The 14,198-nt window shown below is 47.5% G+C and overlaps 1 protein-coding gene across 1 annotated transcript; it reads left to right on the top strand.

The window, feature by feature from the left end:
• Positions 1 to 10,245: 10,245 nt before the first annotated feature.
• LOC121544882 (ADP-ribosylation factor 6) lies at positions 10,246 to 12,917 on the top strand. The gene is made up of 2 exons (XM_041855104.1): positions 10,246 to 10,350; positions 10,565 to 12,917. The coding sequence occupies exon 2, from the start codon at positions 11,271 to 11,273 to the stop codon at positions 11,796 to 11,798; it is 528 nt and encodes a 175-aa protein (XP_041711038.1). The 5' UTR covers positions 10,246 to 10,350; positions 10,565 to 11,270; the 3' UTR covers positions 11,799 to 12,917.
• The last annotated feature ends 1,281 nt before the right edge of the window (positions 12,918 to 14,198 follow it).

Below are 14,198 nucleotides of genomic sequence, written 5' to 3' on the forward strand. Positions count from 1 at the left end.
CTGCATTTCCTTCACTCTGCGGTCCGACTCATCCCAAACCATCTCAATTTGGTTGAGGTCATGACCCATTTTCACGACCCATACTTTGAAGAATCTAAAATATAAAATATGTATTTGATTTCTTTAACACTCTTTTGGTTACTACATGATTCCATATGTGTTGTTTCATAGTTTTGATGTCTTCACTATTATTCTACAATGTAGAAAATAGTAAAAATAAAGAAAACCCTTGAATGAGTAGGTGTGTCCAAACATTTGACTGGTAGTGTATATAGAAAATCAATGCAGAGGGCTCTGTATAGCTCCGCATTTACATGATTTGTTGAAGGTAAGTGAGGGCGGGAGGTCCTGTATAAACACAAACTCACTTCCTTGACAACTTTCTTCACAACAGCTCTGAGCTTCTCTGCGAAGTACCAGAAGTATGTATGTCCTGCGTTCTGCAGAGGCCATATCATCGTAAATGCTGCACGGCCAATGCAGACGTCGGAATTACCATGCAGCTTCTTTAAGTAACGGACATTGTCTCCACTAAACTCAGCTCACTCAGTTTACTTATTTTGAATTCAAAAGCATCATTGGGTAACAGACCTGGGTTCAAATACATCCTATAAAGCCTACAATTTGAAAATACATTATTTTCAAATACATTATTTCAAATGCTCCTAGGACCTGGATTCAATAGCATGGGAGTATTTATTTGTATTTGACAATACTGTGTGTATATTATCTAATACATGCCAATAATACTTTCCTTGTGTATTTCCAAATACATTCCACAATTCAACTACTTGTAATTTAAAATAAATATCTGAATACTTACTTCAAAATGTATGTGAAAGTAATTTAAATAATTTAAATAGTATTTCAACCCAGGTCGTTATGTAAATTGTATTATGTATTGTCTAGACTTCCATGCAGAAATAAAATTTTCAGTGAGATCGCTGTTACTTACATATTTGCATTAATGTATATAATTTATGGCTTCAGATATCCCATTCTTTCAGGTCATTGCTATTTATTTAGCCTCACCGTTAGTGAGCTTAGTGATCCACACCCATTCAGATTCATGTACCTAACGTGTACATTCACTCATCATGAGATTGATCCATTGAATTGAAAGTGATTTCACTACTATGAGGGCCTCCAGTATTATTCCACTATTACTAGTATGTTCTGAGTTCACAAGACAAGGGTTGGAAAATTAAATGAAAATCCTCTGAAATGTGTGTCTTGTGCAGTTCAAGCCAACTGATTTTTATAATTAAACACCACAGTTTAAGGAAGGACAGTGAATTAAACCCAGTTTCTGAAACTTTAATAATGAGATACTCACACTGCGTTGTTCTACACAAAGGTTTTAGTCATCTGAATTTTGCTGTAAATATTTCATAGCCACAAATCTGTCATTGTCTCTTTCTTACGCCACAGCAGCGATGTAACCCACTTGTATAGCCCCCTGTAATGTCTTGAGATGTCTAGCTAAATAATCATCTCTATATTGGGGTTTACATGATATTTTCAATCTGGTTTGGATGTAGCCTCACCTGTCACCTGTCAATTATCAGGGATTCATTTTTTCTACTTTGCACAAGGTGAATGAAATCCAGAGGGCTGTAAATAAAACTTGTCAAGAGATCACATGACCACCAACTTCCACATGGGCCAGGGTATCAGATTACATAATCAAAGAGAGTGAGAGTGAGATGGAGAGAGAGAGAGAGAGAAAGAGAGAGAGAGAGCATGAGAGAGAGAGAGACCCTATAAAGTAGAGAAGACACAATTCAATTCAGAGGGCTTTTTTGGCATGGGAAACATATGTTTACATTGCCAAAGCAAGTGAAATAGATAAACAAAAGTGAAATAAACAATATAAAATGAACAGTAAACATTACACTCATATTATGGCTATACGGTGTTGTAACGATCTGCAAATAGTTCAAGTACAAAAGGGAAAATAAATTAACATAAATATGAGTTGTATTTACAATGGTGTTTGTTCTTCACTGGTTGCCCTTTTCTTGTGGCAACAGGTCACATATCTTGCTTCTGTGATGGCACACTGTCGTATTTCACCCAATTGTCACGTTCGTTGAAGGACGGGTCAGACCAAGGCACAGCGTGAAATGCATACATGTTTATTTTATAAAATAAACACACAAACAAAACAACGTAACGTGAAGTCCTCAGGCTAAACACCATACAAGCCTATACACGGAACAAGATCCCACAACTAATGATTGCAAACAGGCTACTTAAGAATGATCCCCAATCAGAGACAACGAGCGACAGCTGCCTCTGATTGGGAATCACACCCCGCCAAACATAGAAACAAAATACCTAGAATGTAAACATAGAAATAATAACATAGATCTCCACACCCTGACTCAACATACAAGAGTTCCATAAATCAGGGCGTGACAGTACCCCCCCAAAGGTGCGGACTCCAACCGCACAAACCTGACATAACAGGGTAGGGTCCGGGTGGGCATTCCGCCTCGGAGGCGGATCCGGCTCCGGGCGTGACGACCTCATTCTCTCAGCCTCCCCGTTGCACCCCTGGTCTGGTCTGGACCTCGGCGCGCTGCTTCCCCTCTCCTTCCTCCCACGATGCAACAAGCCCTGTCTGGACCCTGGTGTGGGAGACCCCGAACCTGGAGAGGGGCTGACGTCTGGGCCTGCATCGGCAATCCTCCCGCGATGCACCAAGCCCTGTCTGGGCCCTGGTGTGGGAGACCCCGAACCTGGAGAGGGGCTGACGTCTGGGTCTGGACTGGAGCCGCTGACCGGAGCTGGACTAGGCACCGGTGGAGCGGACTGCTCTGGCTCCGGAGTGGAGCTGCTGACCGGAGCTGGACTGGGCACCGGTGGAGAGGACTGCTCTAGCTCCGGAGTGGAGCAACCGACCGGAGCTGGATCAGGCACCGGTGGAGCGGACTTCTCTGGCTCCGGAGTGGAGCAGCTGACCGGTGCCGGACCAGGCACCGGTGGAACGGGCACGGGCCGTGCCGGACTGGACACACGCACCACTGGTCTGGTGCGAGGAGCAGGCACGGGCCGGACCGGACTAGGAACACGCACCACTGGCTTGGTGCGAGGAGCAGGAATGGGCCGGGCCGGACTGGCGACACGCACCACTAGCTTGGTGCGGGGAGCAGGCACGGGCCGTACCGGACTGGGAACACGCACCACTGGCTTGGTGCGAGGAACAGGAACGGGCCGGGCCGGACTGGGAACACGCACCACTGGTCTGGTGCGAGGAGCAGGAACGGGCCGGGCCGGACTGGCGACACGCACCACTGGCTTGGTGCGGGGAGCAGACACGGGCCGTACCGGACTGGGAACACGCACCACTGGCCTGGTGCGAGGAACAGGAACGGGCCGGGCTGGACTGGGAACACGCACCACTGGTCTGGTGCGAGGAGCAGGAACGGGCCGGGCTGGGGACACACACCACTGGTCTGGTGCGAGGAGCAGGAACAGGCCGGGCCGGACTGGGGACACACACCACTGGCTTGGTGCGGGGAGCAGGTACGGGGCGTACCGGGCTGGCGACAAGCACCACTGGCTTGGTGCAGGGAGTAGGCACGGGCCGTACCGGACTGGGAACACGCACCACAGGCTTGGTGCGAGGAGCAGGAACGGGCCGTACCGGACTGGGAACACGCACCACAGGCTTGGTGCGAGGAGCAGGAATGGGCTGGGCCGGACTGGGAACACGCACCACTGGCTTGGTGCGGGAAGCAGGTACGGGGCATACCGGACTGTGGAGGCGCACTGGAGGTCTGGAGCGTAGAGCTGGCACAACCCGTCCTGGCTGGATGCCCACTTCCGCACAGTAAGTGTGTGGCATTAGCACAGGACGCACTGGGCTGTGCACGCACACTGGCGACACAGTACGTAGAACCAACGCAGGATATGCTGGACCGAGGAGGCGTACTGGAGACCAAGAGCGTTGAGCCGGCACAACCCGTCCTGGCTGGATGCCCATTTTCGCACGCACCGGACGCACCGGACTGTGCCGGCGCACTGACGACACACTGCATAGCTCCGCATAACACAGATCCTGCACGTCCACACGCTTCCTAGTGTGACTACGGGGAGTTGGCTGTGCTCTGAACCCTGGCTCCACCAACCACCCCGTGTGCCCCCCCAAACATTTTTATTGGGGCTGCTTCTCGTCCTTTTTGGTCGCTGTTTCTCCTCTCCTGCCTGGGCATCTACCTTTGCCCATGGTCCTTTCCCCGCAAATATCTCCTCCCAAGACCACATCTTCCCCACCTGTGTCCAGGGTGTTTGCTCCTCCTGGGCACGCTGCTTGGTCCGTGTTTGGTGGGATCTTCTGTCACGTTCGTTGAAGGACGGGTCAGACCAAGGCGCAGCGTGAAATGCATACATGTTTATTATATAAAATAAACACACGAACAAAAACAACAAAACAACGTAACGTGAAGTCCTCAGGCTAAACACCATACAAGCCTATACACGGAACAAGATCCCACAACTAATGATTGCAAACAGGCTACTTAAGTATGATCCACAATCAGAGACAACGAGTGACAGCTGCCTCTGATTGGGAATCACACCCGGCCAAACATAGAAACACAATACCTAGAATGTAAACATAGAAATAATAACATAGATCTCCACACCCTGACTCAACATACAAGAGTTCCATAAGTCAGGGCGTGACACCAATAGATATGGGAATCTATCAAAATTGGATTTGTTTTCGAATTCTTTGTGGGTCTGTGTAATCTGAGGGAAATATGTGTCTCTAATATGGTCATACATTTGGCAGGTTAGGAAGTGCAGCTCAGTTTCCACCTTATTTTGTGGGCAGTGTGCACATAGTGTCACGATCGTCGAAGGAAGTGGACCAAGGCGCAGCGTGTTGAGCGAACATGTTGACTTTATTAAATTAAAGCAACCACGAAAACAACAAAACAAATGACGATAGTGAAGTCCACAGTGACAATGACTGAACATGGAACAAAAACCCACAACCACAAGGTGAACACAGACAGTTTAAATATGGCTCCCAATCAGAGATAACGAGCCGACAGCTGACACTCGTTACCTCCGATTGGGAGTCACATGACGAGACAAGACACTACAACCAAAACCAAACACAACCAAATGAACACACCCTATACCCAACACAACCAAATGAATACACCCTGGCTCAAACTACACAGTCCCGGAGCCAGAGCGTGACAGTACCCCCCCCTAAAGGCGCGGACTCTGACCGCGCCTACACCCCAAAATAGGGGAGGGCTGGGTGGGTGTTGCTCCTCGGAGGCGGCTCCGGCTCCGGGCTTGACCACCACCCCACTTCACTCCCCCCGTAGTGCCCCCGGGTCCGATCTGACCCCGCTTGCTGGATCAGGACCTCCGACGCGCACCCCTGGCTTGGCGCGTGAGGTAGGAATGGACCGGACCTGGCAGACGATACGCACCCTTTGCCTGGTGCGTGGAGCCGGAACAGGCCTCACCAGGCTGAAGACTCGCATCCCTGGCTTGGTGCGAGTAGCAGGAATGGGCTGGATCAGGCTGACGGCTCGCACCCTTGGCTTGGTGCGAGTAGCAGGGACGAGCTGAACCAGGCTGACGACTCGCACCCTTGGCTTGGTGCGAGTAGCAGGAACGGGCTGGACCAGGCCGACGACTCGTACCCTGGCTTGGTGCGAGTAGCAGGAACGGGCTGGACCAGGCTGACGACTCGCACCCTTGGCTTGGTGCGAGTAGCAGGGACGAGCTGAACCAGGCTGACAACTCGCACCCTTGGCTTGGTGCGAGTAGCAGGAACGGCTGGACCAGGCCGACGACTCGTACCCCTGGCTTGGTGCGAGTAGCAGGAACGGGCTGGACCAGGCTGGCGACTCGCACCCCTGGTTTGGTGCGAGTGGCAGGAACAGGCCGGGTCGGGCTGGCGACGCACACCGTAGGTTCTGTGCGTGGAGCAGGAACAGGCCGGGCTGGGCTGGCGACGCACACCGTAGGCTTTGTGCGTAGAGCAGGGACAGGCCGGGCTGGGCTGGCAACGCACCCCGTAGGCTTGGTGCGTGGAGCAGGGATAGGCCGGGCTGGGCTGGCGACGCACACCGTAGGCTTTGTGCGTAGAGCAGGGACAGGCCGGGCTGGGCTGGCGACGCACCCCGTAGGCTTTGTGCGTAGAGCAGGGACAGGCCGGGCTGGGCTGGCAACGCACCCCGTAGGCTTGGTGCGTGGAGCAGGGATAGGCCGGGCTGGGCTGGCGACGCACACCGTAGGCTTGGTGCGTAGAGCAGGAACAGGCCGGACCGGGCTGGCGACGCACACCGTAGACTTGGTGCGTAGAGCAGGAACAGGCCGGACCGGGCTGGCGACGCACACCGTAGGCTTGGTGCGTAGAGCAGGAACAGGCCGGGCAGGGCTGGCGATGCACACCGTAGGTTTAGTGCGTGGAGCAGGAACAGGCCGGGCTGGGCTGGCGACGCACACCGTAGGTTTAGTGCGTGGAGCAGGAACAGGCCGGGCTGGGCTGGCGACGCACACCGTAGGTTTAGTGCGTGGAGCAGGAACAGGCCGGGCTGGACTGGCGACGCACACCGTGGGCTTGGTGCGTGGAGTAGGAACAGGCCGGTCCGTACCGGGAACACACACCACTGGCCTTAACTGGGGATCAGGAACGGGCCGGACCGGACTGGTAACACACATCAGTCTCTCACGCCGTGCCACAACAACTTCCCTCCCTCTACTCGCCAATGGCTCCCGTAATCCGGTAGCCTTCTCTCCACGTCTCCCTGTGGCAGCCTCCTGCTGCCCAGCCGCCCAAGCCATGTGCCCCCCCAAAAAACTTTTTGGGGTTGCCTCTCGTCCTTCCGACGATGACCCTGCTGACGCCTTTGCTCCTCTCTCGCCAGGGCCTTGATCCTCCCCCAAGGTCCCTTGCCCCCGAGCATGTCCTCCCAGGACCACGATTTGCCCACCTGGGCCATCGCCAGCCTCTCGATCTCCTTACCCGGCGCTTCCTCCCATGTCCAGTCTCCTTGCTCCTGGACACGCTGCTTGGTCCTTTTTTGGTGGGTTTTTCTGTCACGATCGTCGAAGGAAGTGGACCAAGGCGCAGCGTGTTGAGCGAACATGTTGACTTTATTAAATTAAAGCAACCACGAAAACAACAAAACAAATGACGATAGTGAAGTCCACAGTGACAATGACTGAACATGGAACAAAAACCCACAACCACAAGGTGAACACAGACAGTTTAAATATGGCTCCCAATCAGAGATAACGAGCCGACAGCTGACACTCGTTACCTCCGATTGGGAGTCACATGACGAGACAAGACACTACAACCAAAACCAAACACAACCAAATGAACACACCCTATACCCAACACAACCAAATGAATACACCCTGGCTCAAACTACACAGTCCCGGAGCCAGAGCGTGACACATAGCCTGTCTTCTCTTGAGAGCCAGGTCTGCCTACGGCGGCCTCTCTCAATAGCAAGGCTATGCTCACTGAGTCTGTACATAGTCAAATCTTTCTTTAATTTTGGGTCAGTCACGGTGGTCAGGTATTCTGCCTCTGTGTACTCTCTGTTTAGGGCCAAATAGCATTCTAGTTTGCTCAGTTTTTTTGTTAATTCTTCCCAATGTTTTAAGTAATTATCTTTTTGTTTTCTCATGATTTGGTTGGGTCTAATTGTGTTGCTGTCCTGGGGCTCTCTGGGGTCTGTTTGTGTTTGTGAACAGAGCCCTAGGACCAGCTTGCTTAGAGGACTCTTCTCTAGGTTAATCTCTCTGTAGGTGATGGCTTTGTAATGGAAGGTTTGGGAATTGCTTCCTTTTAGGTGGTTGTAGAATTTAACACAACCAACTTTCCACTCTGGAGATTCCATGTGAGATTAGGGGACATGACACAGTAGCAGAGATGTGTGACTCATCAAATTAATCAAATGGATGCTGATTTAATTCTCAAGTGAGTGCCAATTATTTGACTTACTGTGAAATAACCTTTGATGAATCAAAAGGACCATTTTAAGAGGTGTATATACTGTATCTATCCATAGTATCATTTTACATTCCTTTAAAATGGGAAAGATTTATTGATGAAGACCTTTGTTATTACACAACTGTCCTTTTTCAACTTGTGTAATAATATAAAAATGAAATGCTCAACTCCATTACTATGCAATTACAATGCAATTATCCCATGTTAATACAATGGTTATACCACAGGAAATACACAGTTACTACACTGGTATAGCTAATTATTGAACTTCCATTGTTTTGCTATCCCTTCCTCCACAAGGTGATACACAGAAGCCACTGACAACTAAATGCAGAAGCCACTGACTGCCACTAAGCATGGACTACACAGGTACCAAGTCCAGCAGCATAAGGGCCTGCTCCGTAGCCTGGAGTTGGCACATAGATACTGTATGAGGGGGATCGAGCAGCAGCAGAGACAGTACTACAGGGAACTGGGGAGACTGAGGTCTGGCTGCTGTCCCTCGTCCCAGAGCTCCAGAGCAAAGACTCCCTGCAGCTCCACTCTTCCTGCCTCCACGGAGCACAGACAGGGAGCAGGAGAACAGGGGGCGGGAGCACAGGGAGCAAGAGAACAGGGAGCAGGAGAACAGGGGGCAGGAGAACAGGGAGCAGGAGAACAGGGAGCAAGAGAACAGGGGGCAGGAGAACAGGGACCATGAGAACAGGGAGCAGGAGAACAGGGAGCAAGAGAACAGGGAGCAGGAGAACAGGGAGCAGGTGAACAGGGAGCAGGAGAACAGGGAGCAAGAGAACAGGGGGCAGGAGAACAGGGACCATGAGAACAGGGAGCAGGAGAACAGGGAGCAAGAGAACAGGGAGCATGAGAACAGGGAGCAGGAGAACAGGGAGCAGGAGAACAGGGAGCACCTGGGCCCAGATGGCCACATCTGTGGATGGGAGAAGTAACACTGAGGAACCTCACCCTGAGATTGGACTTGGACCATTGAGACTAACATGGTTTGCTACTTGGGCAACCTTGACGTTTGCAGATATAAGACACAGACACATGGCCATGATCCAGACGACGGAATCCTTCAGGAAATGGAAACACATGATTTTGTCATCTACAGGTCTGCCAGACACCAACGGCCTCAACCAACGGCCTTAACCAGCCCGCAGGTCATTAAGGCCAGCCAGCATCAGAACACACAGAGTTTCCCTCTCACATGCATCCACACAGAGGTTCAAACAGCTGAACAAAACTGACAGATATTAGTCCACCTACCACCACTATGGACTTGAGTGAGCCTCTGGCAGCCTATCTCCTGCATCTTTGGTTAATAATTTCAGTAAAATGAAAGGCACCGCTGATGTATGCCACAAGGTGGTGATATTACACTTTGTATCGAGGACAGTAGCCCTCGCCAACATTCCATTTTTATGCAGTCTATGCTTCATACAGTAACCTAGCCTACATGCAATTTTTCATTTAAGGAAAGACATAAGAAGCCTACATTTAAATATATATGTTTGTTAAGCATACCATATGTACGATTTTCATTTAAAAATGCATATTATTACTGTTGCAATTTCATTCATTAATTAAAGTCCATGATTTTTACCACATTCGCACCATGCATTTACTTTTAATCAATGGACCGCATTTTGGACAATGCACGTGATGTCAGAGTAATCCGTGGAGCCGAAATGGCTACTCTGAACACACAGCGTGCGCAAGCCAACTGACTACTGAATGATCCAGAGGAAGTGTACTCCACACCTTTCCGGTAGATCAGAGTAGTAGCACAGATAGAACAATGAGCCAGATATTTCACCGGACGTATAAATGTGAAGCATCCGGTTGGCGTTTCCACTTACTACCAAATATGGTGATGAGAGGAAGCCCAGTGGTCGGCAAGTGGGAGAAGATCGAGCGAGATAGATTTTGACCAAGATTCTGCTAATTTTCTCATCGTTGAAACATTTGATCTTGATACAGTTTTCTGCTTCCCAAACTATAATCTGTAACAAACAGAGTGGACTGCGTTTTGTAGACTTTACCCTTTGCCAAAGTTTCATAAAATTGCGTCGTTTAGAAGGAGTTAATGCACAAACGCACTTCACATAGGAAATATGCAAATAAATTATAGAACGCGCCAATAGGATCTTACTACCTCGTGCTTGGCTCTGCCCACCTCCATACTTGTCCTGCCCACTATGATTAATTTGCTCCCATTGGAAACGACAGGCTCTGGTCTATCTTGGGTTAGTTATAACAATCGTTGGTAGTAGCACTTCAACTAGACTGAAAAGGAGAGAGACGAAAGCGGGTTGGAAATTACTGAGAGAGGAGGGGGGAAACAGAAAGTAATATATATTTATTTATTCGTTGATTTGTGTAAAAGATTATAAAGGGTGCATACTGACTAACGTCCGTATTTTTCAGTTTCGTTGACCTATCCAGAATGTAGCGTGAAGTAGCTAGCAAGCTAGAAGTTAGCATTTAGCTGACGTTAGCTAGCAGCCGTTAGCTTGCTAAATTGAGCTTTCTGACACTCATCCCAAACCTCTTCTGTTTCAGGGGGACAAGTGGGGGCATTTTTGGATTAAATCAATGACCTTAGTCACCGGGACTTTAGGATAACGGGCTCCTACGAACGAGTGGGTAGCCCAGTGCGACGTTTGATGGAATAGCTGCAGAAAATTGCCTTTTCTCCTCCGGTGGTGCTGATCGAAACAAGGGCGAGAGGGGGGACCTCGAAACACATTCACCAAGAGGAAGTCAGAAGTACCGCAGGCTTTTTGGAGGGCCTATTCGAGTTCCATGCTCTATCAACAGACCCTCTAACCCGGAATAGAATAGAAATCGACAGGAATTAGAAATCAATAATATTAACATTTTGTGACAGCTACAATTAAGAAGTATACGGCTTGTCATACAATTGACTTTCCAAATATTTGGGTACACCTTTGAACTTGGATGCCTCAAACTCTGAGCAATAAGTTATTAGCAGCAATCCTCAAAGTTACTGATTTGTCACCAGGAATAGGCTTATTGTTGCCAGTTTATTTGACGGACTCCCTTCTTTGGCCGACACATTTGTTAAGCATTGATTGATCCTGACAATGCTCAGTGTGAGCTTCATATTTCACACCATGTCCATTGACAGTTAGTTGCAGGGTTACGCCCGGTTAAGCAAATACATTAAGTAAGTAATAAGGGACATACGGAAGAACCCAAGGTAGTTTTTTCATTTGAAACGGAATATTTATGCACTGTTTACAAGATGGGGAAAATGCTATCGAAAATCTTTGGCAACAAGGAGATGAGAATATTGATGCTTGGACTTGATGCTGCTGGAAAGACCACCATCCTTTACAAACTGAAACTTGGACAGTCAGTCACCACAATTCCTACTGTTGGTTTCAACGTCGAGACTGTCACCTACAAAAACGTAAAATTCAATGTATGGGACGTTGGAGGCCAAGATAAGATCCGTCCCCTGTGGCGACACTACTACACGGGCACTCAAGGGTTAATCTTTGTTGTGGATTGCGCTGACAGAGATCGCATCGATGAGGCGAGGCAGGAACTCCATCGCATCATTAATGACCGTGAAATGAGGGACGCCATCATCTTGATATTTGCTAATAAACAGGACCTGCCAGATGCCATGAAGCCGCACGAAATCCAAGAGAAACTAGGATTGACCCGCATCAGAGATAGGAATTGGTATGTTCAGCCCTCCTGTGCGACCACGGGAGACGGACTATATGAGGGGTTGACATGGCTAACATCAAATTACAAATCTTAATGATTGAATTATGACTGTTTTCGAAATTTTTTTAAACTACGAAGTTAAATTGAGGCAAGTAACAAATAACTTTACTTCTCAAATGAATATAATAAAGGAGTGATTATCCATTTATTTTGATTACAATGATGATCCTACAACTAATTTATCTTTATAAGCTGTGTTTGCTGGTTTATAGTTTGCATCAACTCTGTAGCAAGCCTATGTCACGTTATTTTTTCGGCTTGATGAATACACAATTAAATGGGTTCATAATTCAAAACTACAGAGATTACCGCCTTTGACTATTCTTTATCCCATTTAATTATATTTTCTAATTAAGATGGATTTGTATATTTTCATTTGGGCTAAGGCTTGGTTCTGTTATGCTTTTAAGATACTGTTGGATTGATTGAGTAACAAGGGTCTGTTTCCTAGTTGTTCCTTTCAGAACTAAAGTCTGATGTTTAGTCTAGCTTGTTTGGGATAGCTAGCTACAACACCTTATATTAAACATGTTTTAATACAGAAACCCTGTAGCAAATTGAGTTATTTATTTTAGATTGTATTGGTGACTACACTGCAAGATGTGATTAAACTATTCACCATTTCTTACATTTCATTGTCAATATTCTGGACATTGTGACAAAATTATGTCTGAAAAGACATTGTGTAGTGTTTGGACTTGCCATCTGGAACCCATTTGCACAAGTGATTCCCTACAGTGGGCAATATTGTGAATTATCCCAAATTGTGCTCAAGCATAAAACTGAAACAGGCCTCTGGTAACTCAAACATGCTTTTTAGAATGCAGGTTTTGTTAATGGGTAGCCTAACATTGATGGTTATGTAGCCAATGGACTCAATATTCCAAAGGAATGTCATTCAGCTCTGAGCTCTCAACGTACTACCATTAATATGTCTCAGGATACGAGACCTATTACTAGACTAAATCTGCAGCATGAGTACAGAAGTACAGTAACCCTACAGCAGAGTGGACCTGTCATTCAATGGGAGAGAGCAGCTCCCTGGTGAAATGATAAGTCATCTTTTGGTTCAGGTTTCTTACTCTTGTTGACTTGGAGAACCATGTACAGAACAATGTCATTGTAATGTCTAATAAAAAACAAACATTTTAAATGTCTAATTTTCTTGTTTTGATCATAACCTGAACTTTCCCAACAGTGGTTAAAGGAACCCAGTTCCTTTAGGACTTGAAATCCATCATAAGAAAATAATGCTAGAGACAAGATTGTAATTGGTCTATGCTAATAGTTGACCACCTTTGCACTGCGAAAATTCTTATCTGATTGATGTGAACCCCCCCCTTGAGGAATGTTTTGCAGAGCTCGCACTTGATGTGCTGCAGACTGCAGGTGTTCAATATCCAACACAAAAAATATTTTACAGCATTTCATTCAAATAAGTAGGCCTAATAAGTCATTATTCTGTTATGTGAACAACACAATGTCTTGTTGGAGAAGTGTTGCAATGAAAGCAGTTTATATACACTACAAGTAAAAAGTTTGGACACCTACTCATTCAAGGGTTTTTCTTAATTTTGATTATTTTTTACATTGTATAATAATAGTGAAGACATCAAAACTATGAAATAACACATATGGAATCATGCAGTAACCAAAAAAAGTGTTAAATCAAAATATATTTTATATTTGAGATTCTTCAAATAGCCACCCATTGCCTTGATGACAGCTTTGCACACTCTTGGCATTCTCTCAACCAGCTTCACCTGGAATGCTTTTCCAACAGTCTTGAAGGAGTTCCCACATGTGCTGAGCACTTGTTGGCTGCTTTTCCTTCACTCTGCCGTCCGACTCATCCCAAACCATCTCAATTGGGTTGAGGTTGGGGGATTGTGGAGGCCAGGTCATCTGTTGCAGCACTCCATCACTCTCCGTCTTGGTCAAATAGCCCTTACACAGCCTCGAGCTGTGTTGGGTCATTGTCCTGTTGAAAAACAAATGATAGTACCACTAAGCCCAAACCAGATGGGATGGCGTATCGCTGCAGAATGCTGTGGTAGCCATGCTGGTTAAGTGTGCCTTGAATTCTAAATAAATCACAGACAGTGTCACCAGCAAAGCACCCCCACACCATAACACCTCCTCCTCCTTGCTTCACGGTGGGAACTACACATGCAGAGATCATCCGTTCACCCACACCGCGTCTCACAAAGACACGGCGGTTTGAACCAAAAATCTCCAATCTGGACTCCAGACCAAAGGACAAATTTCCACCGGTCTAATGTCCATTGCTCGTGTTTCTTGGCCCAAGCAGGTCTCTTCTTCTTATTGGTGTCCTTTAGTAGTGTTTTCTTTGCAGTAATTCGACCATGAAGGCCTGATTCACACAGTCCCCTCTGAACAGTTGATGTTGAGACGTGTCTGTTACTTGAACTCT

This window comes from Coregonus clupeaformis, chromosome 29, assembly GCF_020615455.1.
Source record: "Coregonus clupeaformis isolate EN_2021a chromosome 29, ASM2061545v1, whole genome shotgun sequence".
Classification (NCBI taxonomy): domain Eukaryota; kingdom Metazoa; phylum Chordata; class Actinopteri; order Salmoniformes; family Salmonidae; genus Coregonus; species Coregonus clupeaformis.

What these genes read in the sequence shown, in the direction of transcription:
- LOC121544882 (XM_041855104.1), top strand. Translation starts at nt 11,271, where the DNA reads ATGGGGAAAATGCTATCGAAAATCTTTGGCAACAAGGAGATGAGAATA.